Here is a 24,945-nt window from a genome sequence, read left to right on the forward strand (position 1 = left end):
CTAGCTTGAAGGATTTTGAGTATAACCTTGGTAGCATGAAATGAGCATAACTGTATGGTAGTTTGAATATTCTTTGGCACTGTCTTTCTTTGGGACTGGAATGAAAACTGACCTTTTCCAGTCCTGTGGTCACGGTTGAGTTTTCCAAATTTGCTGAGCAAATATTGAGTGCCGCACTTTCGCAGCATCATCTTTTAGGATTTTAAATAGCTCAGATGGAATTCCATCACTTTCACTAGCTTTGTTCATAGTAATGCTTCCTAAGGCCCACTTGACTTCACACTCCAGGGTATCTGGCTCTAGGTAAGTGACCACACCATTGTGGCTATTCAGGTCATTAAGACCTTTTTTGTGTAGTTTTTTTTCTGTGTATTCTTCCTACTTCTTCATAATCTCTTCTGCTTCTGTTCGATTCTTGCCATTCCTGTCCTTTACTGTGCCCATCTTTGCATGAAATGTTCCCTTTATATTTCCAATTTTCTTGAAGAGATCTCTAGCCTTTCCCATTCTATTGTTTTCCTCTATTTCTTTGCACTGTTCATTTAAGAAGCCTTTCTTATCTCTCCCTGCTACTCTCTGGAACTCTGCATTCAGTTGGTATATCTTTCCCTGTCTCCCCTGCCTTTCACATCTCTTCTTTTCTCAGCTATTTGTAAAGCCTCCTCAGACAACCACTTTGCCTTCTTGCATTTCTTTTTCTTTCGGATGATTTTGGTCACTGATTTCTGTACAATGTCATGAACCTCTGTCCATAGTTCTTTAGGCACTCCATCTACCAGATCTAATCCCTTGAAACTATTTGTCATCTCCACTGTATAATCATAAGGGATTTGACTTAGGTCATACCTGACTGGTATGGTATGGTCACAGCTACCTCAATTTAATTACACATTTATTTTTGTGATTACTTGATTAAAACCATCTCCCCATCATCAGGCTGTGAGCTCCCAATAGGGTCCTCTAGCCTATTCAGCAAATTTGGATGACATCTGTAGAAGACAGGAAAGGAAGTGGAGTGACTGACAGATGGCCTAGGAACCTGAAATCATATCCCATAAATCAAGGCTGAAGCTACAGACACACTCAGCTGGAAGACACACGTGGTGGAGAGATGGTGGTCTCCAAAGATCTCAAGAGCTGTCTGTCTTGAGAAGGCTGGATTAGTGGAGCACTGTGTGGTCCCAGGGAGTGGATAAGAACAGGATTGACAGGTAAAAGCTCCAGGGAGACAGAGTTCAACTCAAGGGCTCAAAGAGTTTTCAAAGGGCCAGGGAAAATGAGCTGATATCACTAGAGAATCAGTCAGAGATGCTCAGACACTTGGTGAGGCCATTATAGGAAACTTGAACCACAGATGAGCATTCACACTAGAGGCACTTCTAAGGTCCCTCCAACCCTAAATGAACTCTCCCGGCTGTACCACACTTCTCAGACACTCATCCACCTGCCCGTGAATTGTCAAGCTGCTTCTCTGTGCTGGGAGCCTGCTGTCCCCTATACCTGCAACAGCCCACCCTCCCAGCCCCCTCTGCCCAGCTCTGCCCTATCCTCTTGCGTGAACTTCAGCTTTCTGCATATCTACCCTACCCCAAGGAAGCCGTTACCAACTCTGTCACTCTTTACCTGTCTGTCTATCACCATTGTTCTGCCTTCACAGCACTCAGCACTTGTCACAAACGTAACTCAAGTATTTACTGTTTCTTTAAGGTCCACCCAACATCAGTAGCCACCCCCAGAGATGGGATGACCAACACTGTCTTTCCTGGAGCCTGCTGGGTACCTAACACACAGTTCTCCATCAAACATCTACAAAGAGCTTCCATTTGCCCTTTCCAATTATTATTTCCATTGGAATTTCTCAGAGAAAGACACTGGAAAATTTTTACCACTTTGTTCACCCTCCCCTAGACATGGTGGCTTGTCACCATTACTCTTATGAGCCTCAGATGGCACTGCTCAGTGTGGTTGGCAAACATTCACTGCTGCCCCTGGTGAGGTGCCCACTCTCCCAGAGACTTTTACACAGCAACTCAAGTCAACTCACGACTGCTGTCTCTTGTAATAAAACCCTGGGACTGGTATTTTGTATCTTTTCCTCCTTACTCATCTTTATCTATCTTTTACAGGAGTCTCAATCTTTGTCATTTCAGGGAAAAACTGGTCTGTCATCATAGTTGGTTTGAACAGCACTGCCTCGGGCAGTATGACTTTACTAAACGATGAGAACAGTATGTCTTCTCAAACGAATTAATGGATTAATACATGGAGTAAGACTGCATAGCCCAGATCCTGGACAGTGGGCAAGTTCATTTTTCCCTCTGCTACCAATTAATTTGATCTTCCTCCCATAATATCTTAAAAGAGAATACCTTAATCTTGAAAGAGAATCCAAAAAATATCTTAACTGTTTTAGAAAGCAGTGACACCTCTGATCCACAGACCAGTGCCCTTTTTGATCAAGGGGAGAAAACCACTGTTACATGAGTCTCACAGCTTTGCCTCTCAGTCCGCTGTTGCGGTCTGAGCCGTGAACACGGGGAGTCCAAGGTGCTGGCAAGTCAAGAACATGACTCTTTTGGCTCTAAGAAGCATGTTCACTGAAAGTATAAACTTGGTGTCTAACTGCACACACAAGTGTTAGGAACTGGGTCTGAGTTAACCATCCCTCATACCAGCCTTCAGGACCAACTCTATGGCTGTCAGCTCTGCCCACCTCCAGTCTCCTTCCTCACATTTCACATCCAGGGTGGGGTCTTGGGCACACCCTCCACAGCTCTGACTGCAGAAACTGGCTTTCCCTAATGGTTAGTTGAACTTGGCCTTAGTTACCTAATATTTCTCTGAAGATTTATCAGTTACTATTAATGACTGTCTCTTAGCTCAACAGTACTCATGTGCCCCTTATCCACTCACCAGGCAGAAGGACACATGACAGCTAGCTACTCTGCCAGCAACCACAGGTAAGAAATACCGATGGGCACCCTGAGGCCTTCCTAAGAAAGCACAACATAGTAGTTCACAGGTCAGTAGTTCACTGAAGCCTTTCAGTCAGAAGAGATCTACCAGCCAAGAAAGTATTTGCAACACTGCCCCGCTTCCCAGTTCTGCTCTTCCCTGGGCCAAGATGTCACTGTAAATTCTTAACGTCTCTACTAGTTCCTAATACAAACCAAAGCTTCAGTTCATCATGAGTCAAATTATCATGAAATAGATATCAAAATGCAGGAAAAGAGGAGCAGTGCAAATCTGCCTTCTAAAAGCAGGTGATAGAGTAAGGATTCCCGTCTTCTGAAGCAAGGCTGCAATAAAAACCACACAAGGATGACCAAGTAGTCGAACGGACCACTCAAAATAATGCAGTATGCAACAGACATGTAAGTAACAGCTGAATGCAACCGTTTGAAAGTGAAGGGTATAAGCAAAACAAAAACAAAAACAAAAAAAACTGAAGGCCTGTGACATGCACCTCTTTTGGGAGGAAAAAAAAAAAAAAATCAGTGAATTGGAACCAGCTTTCTGCCATCTTCTACCTAGGGAAACAAGAGTGTTTGCTGAGAAGACAGACAGACTCTGGTACTTCAAGCTTGCTTTGTACAAAAATGAAGAACTTTAGGAATTATTTGAAATCACATTTCTAATTACTAACATATTATGGAAAACAGGTGGTTTTCAGTGACCCTGGAAGAATAACCCACAGGGCTTTTCAAATTCTGAATGCTCTTTTGCCCTTTAACCTACCTCTCACTGCTTCCCATCATGCCATATTACACTTTATAATCCTGGCTCTCCCAGAGGAAGGCACCCAGCAAAACTTTACTGGAGTGCCGGGGGGGTGGGGGTGGGGGGCGGAACTCCCCCACCTTTCACACAACTCTTGCTTCCACCAAAATAAGGAAGAGGTAGCACTGAGCTGGGTAAGGAAATAGCACATTTCATTTTTCTGAGACTTCAAGTCTGTGACAGCTTACTGCCCACAACACAGTTCTGTGGGAAACCTCCAACAGGCACCCTCTAACCCAGGGGCAAGGCAGAGCAGCTTTCTGAGGAAGGGTCAAGCAAGGGGGACCGACCATCCCTGGTTCTCACCTCCCTCCTTGGCCCTGTCTCCAACAGCTTCTCTCCAGAAATAACTAAATGCATGAGATCACCCACAGTGAGAAGACAGAGGCATGACACCTACCCAGTGTCTATTTATAGAAAGTGTTAACACTCCTCAGGAAAAGACAGTGGAAATCTCCTTGGAAACGCCCAAGCCTGTGCTCCCTTTGGAATTCTAGTGCACTGATACCTGTGACTAAATAACCGCCTTTAAAACAGAACCCAAGAGTTAGAGGTACTTACGGCTTTCCCCCGGGGATTCCTGCCAGGTTTGGAGGGATCGTTGGTACACGCATGTGAGGGGGAGGATCAAACCCAACCTGGGAACAGAATAAGGCATAAGACTCAGTTTATGCAGGGTAGGCACTTTTGTGACACCACTAAAAACTTTTTACTAGAAACTCAGAAATCCCCAAAGCAACAGAAACAGGGACACGTGTTAACATTTCCCAAAAGAAAAATTATAATGCAAGAAATAATACAGCCTTCACTAAATACCACAAGACACACTTCTTTTTTGGGAGGTAGGATGGCACAGGATCCATCTGTGTATTGAGAACCAGCTTCCCATGGTAAATACGTCCTGTGGACTTAGGATGTTCTGCCTGTTCAAACAAGTACAAAGAACATACGCTGTCTGAGCCCAGGACAACGTGACTATCAACTTCAGCACTATTGACGTTTTGGGCCAGATAATTCTTGGCTGGGGGCTGGCCTGGAATGGCAGGATAATTAGCAGCATCACTGGCCTCTACCCTCTAAGTGCCCATAGCAACCCCCCAGTTCTGATGAACAAAAGTGTCTCCAGATACAATCGAATGTCCCAAGGAGGCAAAATCACCTCCAGTTTCATGCCACTGGTCTAAGTCAATGCTTAGAAATTCACACATGGACTCTCTTTTTTGTGCACCTAGTCCCTCGGCTGCCCCCTTTGCTTTAAATGATCTTGCCCTCCACTACATAGCCTTTCCTAGGAGTAAAAAGGAAGGGGAAAACGATGCACTTTAATATCATCTCCAGTTATTGGAGGTAATGAAGAAGGGAGAGGAGAGAAATGCACATGCCATATTTCAAACAGTCAACAGAAATGATTTGGGGACTTTCATTTGCTATGAGTTATAATTTAGTCCCTTTTCCTGATGCAATCAAGGACCACACGGTCAACTTTTTCCTTTACTCAAAGTTCTATCTCTTCCTGGTCAAGCAGGAGTCATTTACAGGGTGGGAGAAGGCAGACGAGAAGGAGACCCTGCCCCACAACTTCAGTCCCTCTGTGTTTCTCCCTGTTGAGCTGAGATAACCGCTTACGCCAAAGTCATGCAATTGGGTTTAAAGAATAATATAAGCACGGAAAGAGAAAATAACGGCTTCTCAAATATTTTTTCCTAAGAATTAAAGAGGAGAAAAAAAAAATGTCAAGAAACGAATGAAAAGGCTTCTGTGAGCTACTTGAGTCATTTCATCGCCTTCCAGAGGAAAAAAAAATCTACCTTGGTGGGAGAAAACCAGATGTCCCCTGAACCACGGAAGGAGCTCCTAAACACTGCCTTTTTTCATCCACAAAAACAGTAAAACAAAAAGTGTTTGGCCTTAACTTAATGAAGCGGCACGTTGATGAAGGTGGACAAGAAGAAGCAGTGAAGACACTGGGTCTTTGTCTGCAGGTGTGGGGGCTGCCAGCCGCTGGCGCTCCGCAGGTCCCCACCCACACCCTTCCTCAGTCCCTGCTATCCTCACCATTGGGGAGCGCCCATAAGCCACCACGGCGGCAGCGGCCGCAGCTGCACTCATCTGCGGTGACATGTTGTGGAGGCTGGCGTAGGCGGCGCTGGGGCTGGTCAGCTCACCATTCATGCCTGCGTGGGGCACCATCCCAAATGGTGCGGGGTATGGGCCGGGCACCGCCAGGGGTGTCCTCAGGCCAGCTGCTGCAAGGAAGCACAAGCCACAGTGACTCACCTGGCCACTCAAAGCAGCCTGATCATCAATTTCAGGGCCCTCTTCAGTGCCTCCTGTTATAGAGATGGAGGGAAGGCTGGGGGTGTGGGGGGTGAGGGGTGGGGTGTGGGGGTCTAGGGGGCTGTTGGGAGGGGAAGGTATCACCTCCAATTCCTACATAGGGTCCTGGTCCCTTCTTCCCTACAGCTGAACTCCTCTCCAGGAGAGAATGGACTCCAAGGGGAGCACTGCCCACACATTTCCCCCTGTACCTCCACTTGACAACACTGGGAAACCAGGAGAATTAAGCAGCATTATTGTACCTAATTGACAGAAAGCACCACCTTCTGACTTAAACTCAGAACGTTTTCCTGATAAAAATCCATAATTCTTCCTTCAGCTTGAACTTTCCATTTCTGGTACCAATTTCAAATAAAAACCTGATCCTAGATTTATGTAAACAAGAGCACAGGTTTAGGAGGAATATTCTGGGGCCTCTTTACCGCCTGGTCCAGGGTATTACATTCTCCCTTTCCCAGGGAGGAAGATATAGTTAAAAGTTATGAGTTTGCTCAGGGGCTGGAGTCTCAGTGAAACCCTCCCAATTTCTCCTGGAAGAGAGACCACTGATTCCTAAGGGATGTACCAGCAGAACACTGGCCAACTAAAGCACACAAGAAACACACTTGGGCCGGCCAGACCGGCTGTTTCAGTCAACATTAGCAATCTCAGACACACAATGATAGTTTGGTAAGGAGCTTACGCGCGGAATAATTATCAGAAACTTTATTGAAGTCCTTGGGATTTGGATTATTTGGAAATAAAAGAAAAGCCAAATGTAAACAGTCAGAGACTGAACAGGGTACAGCTGCTGAAACCCAAGGACAAACATCTGTTTCTTATCACAGCTTTTCAGAGATAAGCAGGAGGGAGGCAGGCAGAAAGCACCTCTCATATTCACGGGGAAATGCACAATGAGATGAACAGACAAATCAAGTTGGGAAAGAGAAAAACAAAACACAGCCCACGAGAGGCAATGCCTTACCCGCTTGGTTGACAAGGGGGTCCATGGCTGGAGGCTTGCCGAGGCCTGGACGGAGTCCTGGAGTGGCGCTGGTGCCCGGCGTTGGCATGTCACTCCGAGGCGTCGGTGTGCTGGATTTCAGCACAGGCGTGCTGGCTTTCTCATGCTGGTATCATTAAACAAATTAAATGAGTATTATTTTTAATCCAAGCCATATTACACAATTTATCACAACAGCAGCTGGAACACTGGGCACCTTCTAGCTACTCCCTCGGCCAATTTTCATAAATCCACACAATGTTGACAGCATTAACTTGTGAGTGAGAAATGTTGACCTTTCCTCTTCCTGCCAGAATTAAAACTCTAGCTAGAGACACAGAACATGATCACACGCCTTCCTCCGCAGATTTTATTTTAAAAAGTATTTTTCCATCAGGCTTGTGGACTTCGGATCTAGTCCAAGTAAGAATGATGACCACCCAGAGGAAAGTTCTAGGTCACTCAGAAACAAATGCCTCCATCATCGAGAATATCAGAGGGAGGAACCCCCTTACCAACCTTTCCACCCTTGCCTTTTAGTGGCAGTGGGATTGAGACTGACAGAGAGAGACAGCTGAGCCATCAGCTTGATGAGAAGCAAACTAGCATTTCAGAGGCAAAAGCCCTAGAACTAGCCCTGTCATTTTAAGAGATGTACCTAAAAAAAATAACTCTTTGGCATTCAGCAGCAGCACCCATTTGCCTACATAAACAGTGCGGACCCACTAGTGCAAGAGGCCTTCGGCAGTCAAGATGGTAACAGGGTCACAGGGCACCTTCTTCTGCATCTCAACCTTTCGTGTCCTTTTAGCCAGTCTGAGAAGTGCTCTGGGATAGCAAAGAACATAAGCTAGACAGACCCCAGCTCTTTCTGGCCTGGGAGTCCATGTGCTGTGTAAACTTGGCAGGCTCCTCAAGCTTGCCAACTTGAGGCCTGCCCCCCCATCAGTGAAATGGGATAATGCCTTGAGGGACCACACAGGGATTAACTGCAGGGTTGTTATGGTGCAGTTATGGTGAGTGGAGAGATGAGACACTCCACAATGTCTGGTGAATGACTGAGAGCATGAATGGGCCTGATACCACCCTCATCCCTCCCCACGTCCAGGTTACCTCTGGTGCCACCTTGAGTACATCACCATTTGCCCAGTAACCCGGTCACAACATGACCTGACAGGACGGGTCAGTCTAAAACCAGGGGAAATGCACCGCTTAAGAAAGTGAAGGACTTCATAGGACCTAAGGCATTCAAACCATTTGTCAAGTAAGAAGTTTCAGAGAGTCTGTGCCACAGACACATCCCCCAAGAAAGCAGGCAATAGGCACGGAAGCTTATCTTGCTTAACCATGGCCCAGAAGAGATGACCCAGTGGGAAAAAGGAATCACCCAGGGACAGAGAACAGAACCATGAGTTTCACTTTAAAACCCTTAAAAATATAACTCAGTCATTAAAAACCCCATATTTCAAATACATTAGGGAACCTCTGGTTCCCCAAGAAAACCGAACTGCTAAATAGGCAAGTGACAGTTCTTATGACCTACCAAGCTCATTTCTTTGGATTTCAAAGAAGTGGAACTTCCCGAGGAGGCAGTGGACGCCGGGCTGCTGGAGGCGTCTTTCTTCAGCAGGCGGGTTTTGTCAATCCCATTTTCCCTGGGTGAATGGGCGGGGCTTGCGCGGGGAGATGAGGGGTCCTCCAGAAGCACAAGCAAAGGTCTCATGATTTCACTCACAACAGATGGATCTTTCCCTTTACACACTCTGTTTCCATACCAATTCTCCAAATTAAAGGAGAGTGCTCAAAGTCCTTGAGATTTGGGCGATTTGAGGGCATGCACCTAATATTGTTGTTACAATGAACAGGATGGTGTCTGCAAGCACACCGGTGGAGACACTGTAAAGAAAAAAATCTAGAAACAACTGTGTCTCCCCTCATGCTCACCTACTTTGCCCAGAGGGCACAGGATAGAAAGGAGCACCAGACACCAACTTAGGAATCCAAAATGGTTAGGGAGACCGATTATTTTTTTAAAGAAACCAGTTTGTGTTGCTTTTAGACCATTACTGCTCTATGAACACTCAGTAAATTCTTAATGTGTAAAGTTGCAAAAGACCAACATACGTTGGCTCCACGTCCTTTCTCTCACAAGTTGCTCTAAAAATAAAGTTTGATGAAGAGAATGGTTACCTCATTAGAAACATCCACAACTAAGTTGTCATCGCTTTTGTCACCATCGCTATCCTGAAAAAAAAAAAGAGATTTTAATGCCATTTACTAAAGGGATTGAGGCTCAATGAAATACCTATAGTTCTTGGTAGCAGACAGACTAGAAAATGACCTGGGACATGCCTACAGGTTCCCTTACAGAATGCCCGCCCTGGTAACTAAGATCACCTTCTACCCTTCTCATCTGACCCAGGGAGGTGCAGAGCCCCAGGCAGGAACTCTGTTGCAATAGCACACCAGCCATACAGTCACAGTGTGTATACAGGTGATGGCATCCTGTAAAACTTGGCACACAGTAAAGACTCAATAAATGTTTGCAACAGCTCAATCTCTTATAATCCAAAAACTACATGTCCCTCTTTAAGAGATCTTTCCCCAACGGATTTCAAACTAAGAACACAATTTCATACCATTGCTTTTATATGTATCACCTTGAAGGCTGTCAACAATTCTAGTGTTCATGGGCAATTCATAATTACAAAGACAAATTTGGACCTTGTTCCCATGGGGTTACTAATTACTACAAAAAAAGTTATATAAAGCAAAAAAATAAATAAAGCAAAAATAAAGTACAAACAACAAAGCTAAGTACTGGCTGAAATAACTACCTAGATCTAATCTAACCTCACACTGGCTCTTTAGCAATCAACTTGGAATATTCTTGTGATGGAAGGAAGATAGGATGGCAGTATCTGGAGGGCACTGGCATCCTACAGTAGAGCTTTTATGGTCTTGACATGAAGCCATAAAATTGGCTCATCAGAGGAAACTCCATGGTTGCACTGAATTTGAAAAAGCTTCAGAAAAAAGCTGTTCAATTTAATAACGTGATCACTCTTACATCAAGTTCAGGGCAGGCTGAAGAAGCCCTGAACTAAGGTTAAGAAGCTTTCTTAGCCAAAAGGCCTATGCTCTTTAGTTCACAGTCATACAATCGACATACAAAAAAACAGGTTATCGCAAATGGGCCCTAATTCTCAAAAAGGAGCAGGCCCCGGGTTTATGATCTACACAGTTCTTATACTGATGTCATTGTCAAATAAGAATACACTAATAATGCCTGAGAAATATCAGTATAAGTGCAAACCCATTAACTTTCTGTGGACCCCAAGTCCAGCTAGAAAGACACCCCCAACTCTAAATTCACATCTTAAATGTTTTATCTAGTCATACCTAAAGTGTTATACGAGGGAGACCCAATTGACTTTCTTCAATAATGTGTGACTAGATATGCTTTAGTCATAGTTATAAAAATCCCATGCAATTCACTAGCAATATCAAGAAATTACAACCAATGAGGAAGCCTGGGTAATTTAAAATAAGTCTGTTGAAAGAAGTATTTTTTCATGCAATAAAAGAAAAAATACTAAAAAAAATTTGCTTTCTCTTAACAAAGCCCACAGAAAATCACAAACGTTTTCAGGTACTAAGAAACCCAAGGTATGGGAATTCCCTGGTGGTCCAGCAGTTAGTACTCCACCCTTTCGCTGCAGGGGGCACGGATTTGATCCCTCTTCAGGGAACTAAGATTCGCATGCTGCACAGTGCGGCCAACCAAAACAACAACAACAACAAAAAACACTGATTAAAAGAAAGAAAGAAAGGAACCCAGGTGACAGTGACAAAATACAAGCTGAAGGGGTTTCCCTTTAGGAAAAAAGAGTAGGAAAATAAAAAAGGTTAATGTAATGTACAGACCAACTGGTAAGAAGTAGCAGACAATTCATTTATTTAAAATGGAACTGTGAAGTGCATCCCTAAGTAGTCTGAAATGTAAATGTTAGCTTTGTATCGGATCATCCCCCAAATATAAACCTTCACAGTACAGTACATATCTGTCATCAAACATCTAAGGTCTGAGTCCTTTGCTCCACCTTCTCCAACATCATCTCAATACATTGCCCTCAACTACCAATACAACTAGACACAGCTAATAGCAGCAGGTTACGAAAAAGTCATGTAGAGCCACGGATTCTACATCACTCACTACTAAATAATTTATCCACACGAGCCTTGCACAGAGCAACTTAGAATTGTATCATTGGCAAGTGTGCAAATTTCGGTATGTCATGGCTGACGAACAATCAATGTCATATATAAAAGTATCTGTGTGCAACACAAGTGCTGGGCAAAAGATAAGGGGCAAATACATACTAAAAAGGCTTGGGCTGGGGTGGGGAGATCAACAATTTGGGTTCTTAGAGTATTATTATGGAACAAAGTAGGTACCACTATTCTGCGCCAAAACATCCAATCCTAGGCTCTTGCTTTGGGAATCCTAGCATGGTTACCAAGAGCATGGATTCTAGAGTCAGGCTGTCTCCAGGCTCTGCTACTAACGCTGGCCTTGGGCCAATCACTTAAAAGCTCTGTGCTGCAGTTCCTTTATCTATGAAATGGAGGGATGGTACCAAATACACAGGGTGGTTTTGAGAGTTAAGTGAAACAAGCCACACAGAAGGATACAGTACCTGGCACTACCTTGAGGTGCTGCTCAAGAACTGTTACCCATTTCTAAACACTACATTAGCCCTCAGCTTGTGCCAGCTAGCAGGAGACAGAGGCCTAGCGTGGAAACCTCTGCACAGCAGCCAGCTGGAGGTGGACACGTTCTCCTCCAGGGGCAACCGGGAATGGCTCAACTCACCCTCTGCTCTCACACTTCTGATAATGTGTCCATCCTGAAATAGAAACTCACGGACACACAAGGAATGACAAGGTATCTGTCAGATGCAATGTTTATGACCCCGAGACCACAGTCAATGGCCATTTGGCTTGGTTTGCTCTCCTCATGAATGTGGTTTTAGCCAGATCTGAATCAAGAGTCCTCATATCGAGCTGTGTGGTCTCATCTGTAGGGTTTGAACAAGATGCCCCCAGTGTTTCTTCCATTTTTACCACGGACTTTTATCACTGCACCACTCGCTGCAGCAGAGGACAGACTCTGACTTAAGGCCTAATTTGGACCTGAATCTATTACCACAGTGGCATCCAAGAAGGCAGCTGGTGACACCAAATTCTCATCCTCATTATCTCAGCACGACAGGGTACCAAATTTTGCAAGGCCTGGGACAAAATGAAAATACAGGCCCTGGCTCAAAAATTGAGCATTTAAAGATGGTGGAGAGCAGAGGATGAAACTAAGGGTGAGACAGGTTCCTTTTAAGAGCAGGGCCAGCGCAGCTGGCTCAGACCACACACCATGAAGCTAGTCCTACATTTCTGTATCCCCTCTTATGAATAACTGCAGAAGAAAGCCCAAAATTTAATACTGAGCCTAGAAGATACATAATTTACAGCTCTAGAGGGAAATAATATCCTACAATGTAAGAATCTATCCTCTTGATACATTATTTTAAGGTATGTGAAATTATCAGATCTTTAATAGACTCACTTAGAAGGTGAGCAAGAAGACAAACAAAATATTATTTCAAGCCCTTTATTTACTTACATAGTGGCTGGAGTCCTTATCGTCCACCTTTCTTTTTTTGATGTCATTAGAAAACTCGGGTCCATTTCTGCGTTTATCTGTGCCTCTTAGACTGTCTGGGACCAAGAGGGAATTACTCTGCAAGGCCAAAAAAAAAAAAAAAAATTAATCAAAGATTTCTTCCCAAGTCTTTCTGTACACATGAAAACCCAACCTGGATGTGACAGCCGATTTGGAAAAGTGATACCTACATAGCCTTTCATTCCATTTAATTCGTCTCATCTGAGGACGTAGATGGCAAACATTTATAGAGATTTAAGCACTTAAAAGGGAGACCCTGATTATGCAATCAAGCCATCCAAAGCCTCGTGGATCCTTCTGGCCCTACTCACTTAAACTGCTCCTCTGTTCTGTTTGTTCTTAAGAGAAATGGGAACCTGCTGTTTATATGTGGATGTGTTTTTATTCTTTCCCACTGAGACTCCCTGGTCTGGAATACGAATGTCTATGAGCAAAACCTGAGATCACTCTATTAGACGTATTCTGTCACTGTAAGAGTCAATGTGGGCCTTTCTAAAAAGACACAAAGAGAGCGGGTGGGATTAACAGCATGCTTTCCTAAAAGGCAAATCACATTTTCCACAGTCACAATGAAGGAACTCTTTTGAATTCTTTTAATTTATTGTTGAAAATAAGATTTGGTGTTCCTTGCCAAGAGCACTGAAATTTAAGACCCAAAGCAGGAATTCCAGCCAGTGAATCTTCAACAGCAAGGCCAGCTCCCACACACAAAAGCAGGAACAAGGACTAATCTTTTCCACAAACCACACAGGATACTTTCCTTCACATGTGCTGAGTATGAACTGCTGACCCAAAGAAAACAGGCATTTTAGATATTTGAGGGTCACATGACACCATCTGACATCCCTTCAATTCCCATCTCCCCTTGGGCTAAAGCATCAGAACATGTTACAATGAGTTCTTTTAAGTGTGGGATTAGCATATGCAAGAGGGCAATTTGTTCAGTGATGTGTTACTGCCTTGAACAATGCTGAACTGGCTGTGCAAAAACTTCCTTTCTCAAAGCCCAGATAACCCCAATTTCTGAAAAATGCTGGAGAACTCAGTCCGCGGCCAACAAACAGTGATGCTACCTTTCTAAGCTGCAATTTAAAATACAAAGGGGCTTGGGAAAACCTTGAAGTAAGACCACCTCTAATGCAATAAAAACCAGGAGCAAATCTTTAAATAAAGGTCCATTTTTAGAGGCCCTGGATGGGTCTTCCGTCCTAACCAGCCCAAGGAAATTAGCCAGGTGGCTTGCTCTCAAACCGCCCCCCTTCTGTGCCCTGTGAAAACTGGGGACCCCACCATGGGAACATTCTCAGCTCAACCACACTCAGGAGGAAATCAAAAGGCATGCTGAAGCCCCTCTGCCCACTTCAGAGGCTGCCTCTGAAGCAGCTGAGCTTTCATTCATGACCGTTCAAGCTCCACAAATGCCGGGAGGCTTACATAAAAGCAGTGGTAGGAACCAACACCATTCAATATAGAGAAGCTCAGAATAATGTCGCGAGCACAGTGTGGGGCTGAAAGGTGAGCCGGCTGGATCCCTGAACTAATTACCTTGGCAAACGTCTGCTAAAAACTAACCCCTCTGACCCAGACCCATTGCCTGACAGGACGCAGGAGACTTAACAAAACTCCTGTGAAGAGCTAACACACGCACTGGGGAGGGGAGCAGCAGCTTGTGCTCACGTGGAAAAAGTGTCCAAACACGCTTGTCTGTGTTCTAGATTATATCAGCCCCCAAGTCTCTTCCTCCAGACTCTGACCAGAAGCAGTGAGGGCCAGGCTGCATCATTCTCAACTGGACACCTACGCATGCGCCCAGCAGAACACAGCAGTGTCGGTGTCCACTGGCAATTTTAAAGTCTCTTTCTCCAGGGTCTCCTGAGCAGCTCTCCTGCTATAACTAGCACTGGGCATCCAAACCACTCAGCTACTCAAAGACAGCTTTCTAATGATCTGATTTTTCTCATCAAATGGGACTGTGATCATGAAAGTAAACGACGTACCTTCTAGGAACAACGCAATTTTTGCTAGAAACAATAACATTCCTCTGGCTGGACCCTGGCGAGCTGTGAGGCTTCTGCATTTCCATGTCAGAAGTTAAATTCTCATTCCTGTTTGAGCAGCTTAAGTGAGGCCTATAATCTGAATGAGTTCTGCAAAGCTCTGAAAGTACTTCTAAATTTAGATGGGGTTGGTAATTAGCACTCCTGCTTATCTGAAAATTGGCTCCATTCAGATGGAAGATTGAGACAAGTTACGAAATGAAATGTCTCATCATACCTTTGATGGTATAAAATTGATTCAAAACACGGCAGCAAGGAGTGCGGGCTAGAGAGGCCTGGGACAGCCGCAGTCTGGAGCCAGGGGGTGCCTGGCCCCCGCTGCAGCCCCACCTGTGACAAACCACTTTCTTGTGGTTCCCATGTGCCCTGTTTGCTGTAATTGTCCCCAGCATCTTCGAGCTCTGACACTGCTTTCATTGTTGTTCTTGACTTAAGCAAATAGTTCCAACCTAATGAACTTCAATGCACTGTTGGCAGCAACAGTTTTGCTAAACTACTGCCTAGGTGACCTTCATCTTTCACAATTCCCTCATTTGATCCTCAGAACCCGCAAGTGACCACATGGGTAGTGCTGGATGTCTCCTGATACCGTAAGTCTTCTTCCCTGGTGCTATGTTTTGTTCTCACACATTGTCTTACGTTCCTCAGGGCTCAGCAGCAGAATAGTCATTCTGATGGCTGTTCTGAGACATTTTACACACATTTTAAGAATGAAGAGACTATACCTGGGTGCTGACTGAATATCCTTTGGGTCCTTCAAAATTTATGGTTCTATTTTGATTTGTTAGATTTGAAAGAGGACAAGAGAGAATCATATTTAACATTAAAGTTTAATATTCAATCAACATTTAAGAAGAGCCTGTTTGTAAAAGAATAAAACTGAGGTTGCTTCAAGTTACTGAAGACAGTTAGGACCAAACCTCTGATGAGGTTAAAGCAACCTTAACACATATTCATTGCCTTTATCCCCCTTGTTTTATCTAGAGGACGTCCAGAAGGGGAGGTGATTTTCCTGAAGTCAAGAAGCTTCTGTCCATTAAGTCAAAGTGTTGCACTCCCAAAAGAGTGATTTTTAAACTCAGTTTATGTACATTGAATACTTGTACCCAAATACTTGACCCCCCCAAATACCTCTCACTTAAAAGTCATATTGGCTCTTTAACCTAGTGAGCCTGAAATTCTAATGTGATATAATAGCTACTAATGTATGCTCTCTTGGATTTCCACCACCTCCTAAACACAGACACATCTTGCCTTACTTGGTATATGCCCACCGTAACAAAATTGTGAACATAATGTCAAACACCAAAAACATTTTACAGCTTAGTTTTAAATGACCTGAAAACAATCCCAAATTCCTGGCTTTCCACTCACGATTCCTGCCATTTATAACCCAAGAATCACACTAAAGAAACACCCCAGCAGACAGCAACAAAATAGCCCAGGTATCCACAGCCCCAGTTTCATGCCCCATCAATTACTGCCAACAGTGGTTCCATATACTTATTTACTGCTTCTCCCCCTAGAGTCTGTATTTTGAAAGGTATTTATCTCCCAAACAGCATTCATCAAGTAAAATTCACTTTTCAAATATTTATTTGCCAAATAAATATTTAATTGTGAATCAGAGTTTTTTAATCAACATGAAAACTAGTGTTACCACACTGAATGATAGAATCGAATTCTAGCCAAGAAACTTGATGTTTTATTTCACCTTGCAGCTGGTAAAATTTAATTATCTGCCAGAATTTTTCAAACACTATAATTACTGGGCAGACTTCTACTACAAATGTTCCGAGAGCTGGGATTTCCAGACTGTATATAAGTTTTCGTTTGTTTAAAAATTTTCTTAAGAACCAAACAAAATCATCTTATTTACCTTATGTCTTTCTTACAAGAACTCAAAAATAGAAGTTTCGTACAGCCCATGGGGGATATTACAAATCTGAGCAAATCAAGATCTAAAAACACACTGTTTTCAAAATAAGCTAAAATTTGAAAACCGTGATGATTTTCTGCACCTTTCAAGTTACACACACTGGTGGGAATAGAGCCAAGTAAAACAATAAAGGGAGAGGCAGATGAAAAAGTCTCTAAAGAAAACAAGATCCCCCTGGAATGTTCAGCCCAGAGACAGAGTGTCTAAAAGACCCGTTATCCCAACTGGCATGCTTTTCTCTCCATCTATATAAAGAAACTATTCATGAAATGATTAGATGAGGTCTAAGAACAGAGAAAAGGTACGAACCACAAGAAGGGACCCATCCCTTCTAAAATCTGGAATATCTGAGAACCTAAAACCTCATTGGGCATGTGAACTGACAACAGGTGAACTGTTCACTATGGTTACCCTGTGCTTCCCGAGAGTCCCTTCTTGCGCTAACAGTGATGTGATGGTTAAGAACAGAAATGAGAGTGAGCAAAAAAGCTACCCAGAAAGCATAGGAAGCCTTCAAATGTTATAACCTGTGGTCAGATTCAGAGCACAATTTCCCAAATAGGGGAAACATGTTGCATAAAAACACACCAGATCATTCCCTGCTCAAGATGAGTGGGCCCAAGTTAACTAGAGAGTTGGTGGTATTTGAACTAGCGGGTAGAAGTGGACAATGTAATCTCTTAAAGTAAAAATAAAATCCATACATGTAAATAACAAACCATACCTTCCTATAAGAACTTACAATTTAAATAGAAGAATCTTTTGAATTTCAAAGAGCATTCAGTCGAATCAGAAAAAAATGCCAAGATTTGGACTTTGTGTTACCTTTATTCTGACCATTCTGGAAAATAATGTTTCTATTTCATGCTCTGAACACCCACCTACTCAAGACCAACATAGAGAGACTTAGCTGCTTTAATATGAATAATAAACAGTCTTTATAGTCTTGTTTTGAGAATTTTACTTTTCTTGGGCAATTTAACAAGAATGGCTGTTCATGTACACTGAGGTATTTTGGAAGGTAAATTCCAGATATATGAAAGAGAGCTGGTTTACACTGTTAGTGTTGCCAGAACACTTCATAAGAGCATTCACGTCTACCTTCATCTACTCTGAGACCTCAAAGCAATTCTTTTGCCAGCCAAATCTAAAGCCTGAAGCCACCAGCAGCAAATGTGAAAGGAAAACCCGTTTATGGAGACAGCAAAAGCTAGACAGGTTTCCCTAATGTGAAAATAATGCACATTATTCAAATGGATTTCTTTAGCTGCCATGCTGATTCCCCTTGGGAACAGTCTCCTCCTCACAGGAAAAGTGTTTGTGTCAGAGGTACAGATTGGAAACTCATGACACCTCATTTATCCTCAGTTACACTAAGGCAGTGGGAACCTAATTTGCTAGCACACTCTACGCTGACAATTAACTTCTCAGTGAACATTAAAACAATTAGGTAACGACACACCCCATCACATCTGTGCACCGCCTCATCCACACCTGGTACCAATTAAGCCGTCACTCTGTGCGTACTTTGTGCTGCGGTCCAGTTGGTCATTCATGCATTCTGTGTGACAAATGCACTTTTAATGTATAAAACTAACAGAATCCCCACTTGTCAATGGCAAAATGTGGAAGCAAATAGAGATGTGTGGAAACATAGAAAACATGTCTCAGAAGATTGGCTGTGAAGCAGGTCTGAAGGGTAAACATCTATTTTTCACATGGTTTGAAGGCAAAATATGGGGAGAACAATAAAAAAAAAATTAAAAGAAAATACATGTTCGTGCACCTGCATTTAGGAACTCAGCACTGTTGGATGCAGATGGGTGACTCGAGAGGATGTTCAAGATAAAAGAGCTATAGACACACACCCAGTGACATCTGGGCTGAAAGTGCTAAACCATGAAATGCCTTCAGCGTCACTCTCTAGGTCCACAGTTTGCTTTTCCACCCTCCTTCTCCAGGTAAAACAAAATAAAACGCTTTCAATAAAAACTATGAAGCTGAAAAGAAACATAACTACTTAAAAATAATCTTTAAATGACCTCATAACACCTTTATTCCCCTAATCAGGACCTTGGTCACAGCAAAAATCAAGCTATATCTCAAACCTTTTCTAGAAGCATGTTTGTAAAGCGCTCTTAGGTGCTACTGCCCCTCTTCATTTGCCAGCCCCTGGTGAGAAGCTTCTACTGCAAAGAAAAAGGTCCTGAAACTAGAAAGCAATGGGTCAGGACTGGACTGTGGTATCTGGTATCTGACGGCACTTACACCCATCTCTCCTCATCGGAAAGATACAGTTTGCTGTACTATGTTAAGGAGGGGATGTTGAAAATGATAAGCAGACACCTCACCTGGCACAGGAACACACCATTCCCAACAAGCAAGAAACCGCCAGGGTCCTCCTTCCCTTGGGGGTTCACCCTTCTCACGGCAGTGATGCTGGTTTTCCCAGAGGATTTATTTTATTTTTTTAAGTACAGTGTTTTAAGTTCTGCCAAAAGAAAAATCTACTGAGGCCACTGCTTCAGAAAATGTAAGTGTTTCCTACTGTGCCTTAAATATAGAGATTTCAGGTAATTCATCTTAGTTTTATCCTTTGTCTCCACACAATTCCTTGGCATAGGCCAAGATAAAGTCATCAATGTTTAGGTGAAAACACCTCCTCTGAGCCCCCATTTACCTTTGATGGATTCCAGCATCATTCAACTGATCAAGTTCCTAAGAGACTGGGGTGTGTTTCGTGATGCTGACACACAGATAATCAGGACCAGCCGCTCAGTCAAGTGGGCCCTCATCGCCACAGAAGCCTCACACATTGTGTGAGAAGGAAAGGAAACCACAAGTAACTATGCTGAAGGTGACCAACGACATGTTTCCTGTTGTCTGGCTCCCCTGCAGGCAGATGCAGGGAGGACCTGCCTAAAGGCCTGCAATGGCAGGTCTGACGACTTTCCATTTGTGGGTCCTGAACCCTTACCCTGCAGGCAGCCACCATCGCCATTTTACAGAGGAGACAAGAAGGTCCAAAAGGATGAGGAATACTGCCTGTGCAGCCAGAATTCCACTGGGTCTGCCTTAGTCCAAAACCTACCTTCTTTCTATCACTGCTCCTTTCCCCCCCACACACCCCCACACTGCCATGGTCATAAAAAGCCATGAGGAGACAATGTGACACTCAAAAAAATAAAATTTCAGAAACAGCCAAGGGTGAAGTACTTCCCAAAGCAAGCCTCGTAGCTTATTCCCTCTTTGCCCTTTATTCTGCACAGTGTCATTTCAGAAAAAGGGAAGGGGTGGGTGGTCCAGAACTAGGCTCTGGTCCTGCCTCTGCCAATTAACTAGTCAAGTACAACAGCTAGAGAAGAAAAAAATAAAGACACCATCTTAACATCAAGTGATGGTTGTCATAACCACTTGATTATAAGTTCTAAATGTGAGCATGGTAACTGTAGAAATCAGTTACAGGAGTGGTAATAGAGTCCCTCAGAAAGATGATCTGTATGAACAGAAGCACCCAACCTCCTTGTGCTTTGCGTGTGAGAAAAGAGATGTGTGCTGTCACTTCTGTCATGTCTGACTCTTTGCGACCCCATGGACTGTAGCCTGCCAGGTTCCTCTGTCCATGGGATTCTTCAGGCAAGAATACTGGAGTGGGTTGCCGTGCCCTCCTCCAGGAGATCTTCCGGACCCAGGGACTGAACTGGATCTTTTATGTTTCCTGCAAGTGGGTTCTTTACTACTAGTACCACCTAGGAAGAAAATGATGGTGATGCACTATTCTGACCTAAAGCAGGTGAAAAGTGCTTAAGACTTTTCAGAGCCAGGAACCCCCCATGGAGAATTTAGTGAGAGTTATGATCTTTTCCCAGCATTACATAAGAGCACTCACCCACAGTACTCTACATACAATCTTAGGGGTATTCAAGGGCCTTCTGAAGTCCACTCAGGAGCCTGCCTAAGTTTACAGACTGTCCCATTCTAGAGTCTCTCCCAGACAGCCTGCTCAAGTCTCCTCCCTTTTCTAGATGTTCCAAATAATGATCACACGAGTGAGGTATTTCAGTGCTTTTCATTCAACACATAATTTGACTCTGACATCACAAGACATCACTGTAAAATGGCAGCAAGTATATGCAGTGCTCTCAGCCAGTGCCTGGCAGATAGTAAATGGTCAATAAATATTTGTTTAATGAATGAGTACTTAAATAAACATCCTATCACATTTTCTTAAAAGCCATACAGCTCCTTGTCAATTCTCTAACTCCAAGTCTTTCAAGCAGACTTAATTTAAAGGAGATTTTCTTCAGCCAAAATGAATTTGGTGCAATTCATCTTTAAATTAACTTGAGTATCTAAATTTTATTACTCTTGAAGAAATAAAGGCTTTTGTCAGGTCATTTCTTTGCTCAGTAGTAGCATTCTGATAAATAGGCTTATGTTAAAATAAAAAAAGGTTTGTGAATTAGAAAAACAGTAGTCAAATCTTAATTTAAAATCAATAGCCAAACAGCAAATTACACCTCTCTTAAGTTACTAGCTTTACCACTCATCCCTTTCAGAAATGAGAAACTTAAAAAATTGTGTCCTCTCTGCTCTTAGCTCTCTCCTTTCCTGGGTTTTACATAAAACAGGTTACATTATAATTCATTTGTTTTCCCACCATAAAACCTTCAACTAGCGAATGGAATAGTTTAGACTCAGATAACAATACATACACACTCAACAGTTCCCTCTGGATCTATTGTAAGTCCTTGATTTTTGCACTGGATATAAAAAATGTCTGTTCAACATAGAAAGAAGAGTAGGAAAAAAATAAAACTATATGCCAGCCTAGAATTTCTCAGAACTCCTTGGTCTTATTTATGGCAGAGATTCTCAAGAGTTTGGTCCAAGGACCTCAAGGGTGTCTCTTTGTGGGCAGATTTTAATACTTAAACCAAAACAATATATGTCAACAAACAGAATGCAAAAAATTGACAAGAACTCAGCTACCCTCTTTAAACCAGGCAATAAAGACATTTGCAAATGTGCAAAAAACAAAGACATTCTTCCCACTCTAATTTTTTATTTTGGAAATTAGTTATTTTTCACTAAAAATGTTATTTAACACAATTAAGTAACTATCTGTTTAAGTAATTTAAAAATCTGTTTTATTTCTAACCCAGAGATTTTCAAAATATGTGACATACATAAACAAAAGTTCTCTGGGGTCATCAATTACTTTAAGGATATGAAGGTTCTGAGACCACAAGGTGTGAAAATCATTGCCCTAGATAGCCACTGCTCTTAACCCCTCATTGAGTGAAAAAACAAAACACCTGTATAATCAATTGACTTTATCTGCCAAGTAAAATTCAACTTCATAATTCAAACCACTTTATTAAATAGTTAAGTATTATAATATTTTAGGTGTTAATAGTACACATCATCTCATTACCCACTGAGTCTCATATTTAATTTTACATAAAGTTTGAAGAGAGTTAGTTAATTTTACATAACTGCAGCAAAATCCCACTTATATGGACAGTGAACAATTTAATTCCTCTCTACAGACTGAATTAAATGTTTAGGTTACAAAGTAATCTAGTTTCTCCATTTTATACAATCATTACCATGAGTTTTCTATAATAATTATGCAGGAAACTCAGTATATATACTTCTGAAAATGTTGAAATTATAATTAAGACTTGACAGAAGTTTGGTGTAAAAAAGGAGACATGCAAACAAAACATTAAGTAACTATGTATTTTATCATACATTGGTTTATGCAATGTATCTACCACATTTGGACTTCAAAGTTCACTGACTGCTAACTCAACATGGACTTACTAATAACCAAACTAGCTGGACTTAAAAACAATCCACAGCTGCCTGAAACTGAAGAACTATTTTGTACTTCTTTAAGGTACAACTTCCCCATCAATCAAGTTAGTTCCTCCATGTATCAGTTTACTTAGGTCTGTACTTTGGGAGAAGGTGATTTTATTCCCTAGGTCTAATTTTTTCTCCCCTCTTTTTCCTTCCTAACATCTTCCAAAGAAAACTTACAGAACAAGAATTTCAAAACCAGCTTTCTCATCCTTTCACCATTATCTATTCCCCTAATATACTCTGACACATAAAGTATACCAAGCTTGGTCCCAAAGAAAATTCTTAAAACAGTTACTATTCTACCCAGAAGGTGGAGGGAGAGGGGACCTAAACTTTTCAAACTGAAAAAAATTACATATCTTCCCCCCAGATTCATAAGAAAGTATCAGAGTGATTTAAAAGTTCAGTAGGGCTTCCCCGGTGGCTCAGAGGGTAAAGCGCCTGCCTGCAATGCGGGAGACCCGGGTTCGATCCCTGGGTCGAGAAGTTCCCCTGGAGAAGGAAATGGCAACCCACTCCAGTATTCTTGCCTGGAGAATCCCATGGATGGAAGAGCCTGGTGGGCTACAGTCCATGGGGTCGCAAAGAGTCAGACACGACTGAGCGAGCTCACTTCACTTCACTTCATCTCATTTTTAAACCATATTTAGATTGAAGATCATCAAAATACTGTCATGTTCAGAAAGTTAAAAGGAAGGAGGGAAGGGGTAAAAACTTCAGGTTATCTTAGCTGAAAAGGGGCCAGTTTCTCACTGTTTGCTCCACAACATGAGAGGTGCATTCTAGAGACAGGCAACCCCACAAGTAACTGGCAGATATGTGAACAGATCAAATAGTACATAAAGTGCGTTTCTCCATTTTATATAACCATTACCATGAGTTTTCTATAATAATTATGCAGGAAACTCAATATATACTGAGATTTAGGCTGGTGAAAAAATGAACTCAAAAAGCACAGAGCTCCGTGAACTCAATTTTCTTGGTTTTGAGAGATTACTCAAAGACTCAGTTCTTTGGACTAAAATAAAGTTCAAGTTCACACTCCAAGGACGATTATGAAAAGAAAACCAGATATAGAAACCTAGCAACTAAGATGCATTTGCAGAGGATAATGATGGTTTAGGTAGAAATAACACAACACTAACCAATTTCATATATGGATTATGACCTCTTGCCTGCAGAACTGACTTAAGAAAAAAATGAATACTCTCTTACATTAGAGGTAAACCTGGACTCGAAGTGCAATGATAAACACATTTTTAAAATGGGGCACATAAGGATCAAAGTGTATTTTCAAGTGAGTAATCTTAGCTTTGCCTCCCTCTCATCTGATAAAAAGTTTTATACAAAAGATGGGGGGTGGGGGAGAGAACAGACATACTAAAAAAAAAAAAAACAAAAAAACAAGTTGCTGAGAGAGATAGAGTAGAATACACGTGTCTGTGCCTATATGTACAGAAAGGCGGCTGGGGTGCACCGTGGGGGTGGGAGGAGGAACGTGTTTTTATGTGCAGCAGGCACATAAAGTCGGGGTACTTACTGTGCCTGGTTCTCTGTCTGCTCCCGAGGTTACCAAGAAACGCACAGACATGCCCGTTCAGACACAGAGGCAAGAACAGAAATAAAAAAAAGGGGGGAATAATTAGAACACAAGCCCCAAACAGTTTTAAAAATGGCTTTTATTTATATAAGTCATTGCACATTCCTAATACAGTGATTTCCTGAAAATTACAGTATTTTGTAAACATAAGATTTACAGTTTAACCATACACAAAAGCCTATTTTTTTAAAATTTCTTGACAGAATAAATTACTTTTTTTTTTTTTTTCAAAAAATTAGTCAAGTGCAATTTTGCCCAATATTTAATGCATACTAGAATTAAAGCCTATGAAACTAAGTAGTAACAGATGCAATTATCAAACCTTTCATTTGAACACATTCACTTTCAAATTTAACTTCTTATTTCGCCCCATTTAACAACATTACTTTCTTTGAAAATTACCCAATTAAGCAGTTAACAGTTTTCCATAATATGGTACAGGCCACTGGCATTAACGAGGCAGTTGCCAAGATGTCAAGATGCCTGCCATCTAAAGAGATGGAGAAATCTACAGATGCCCACGTTAAACCCTGAAAACCTCCAGGGTGAACTGTGTTTCAGTGGCCAAGCTTTGCGACAGACAGTTCCTCTTAGCTCATTGTTTGCGCTCTGTATGGGTTGGGGCTTTCTTTAGCGGTG

The 24,945-nt window shown here is 42.3% G+C and overlaps 1 protein-coding gene across 9 annotated transcripts in view; it reads right to left on the reverse strand.

Moving 5' to 3' along the window:
* LOC109562985 (TLE family member 1, transcriptional corepressor) overlaps nucleotides 1–24,945 on the reverse strand; it is a 91,776-nt gene that overhangs the window by 20,877 nt on the left and 45,954 nt on the right. For 4 of the 9 annotated variants that reach the window (XM_019966112.2, XM_019966111.2, XM_019966110.2 and 1 more), the window contains exons 8-14: nucleotides 24,247–24,263; nucleotides 12,780–12,896; nucleotides 9,290–9,343; nucleotides 8,643–8,795; nucleotides 7,082–7,226; nucleotides 5,836–6,026; nucleotides 4,342–4,418 (exon numbers count right to left, since the gene is read on the reverse strand). In XM_019966112.2, coding sequence (XP_019821671.1) covers nucleotides 4,342–4,418; nucleotides 5,836–6,026; nucleotides 7,082–7,226; nucleotides 8,643–8,795; nucleotides 9,290–9,343; nucleotides 12,780–12,896; nucleotides 24,247–24,263 — 754 coding nt within the window. The remainder of the gene's footprint in view (nucleotides 1–4,341; nucleotides 4,419–5,835; nucleotides 6,027–7,081; nucleotides 7,227–8,642; nucleotides 8,796–9,289; nucleotides 9,344–12,779; nucleotides 12,897–24,246; nucleotides 24,264–24,945) is intronic. The other 5 variants (XM_070794703.1, XM_070794702.1, XM_070794700.1 and 2 more) reach the window with 3 other exon arrangements.

Source organism: Bos indicus, chromosome 8, assembly GCF_029378745.1.
Source record: "Bos indicus isolate NIAB-ARS_2022 breed Sahiwal x Tharparkar chromosome 8, NIAB-ARS_B.indTharparkar_mat_pri_1.0, whole genome shotgun sequence".
Lineage (NCBI taxonomy): Eukaryota > Metazoa > Chordata > Mammalia > Artiodactyla > Bovidae > Bos > Bos indicus.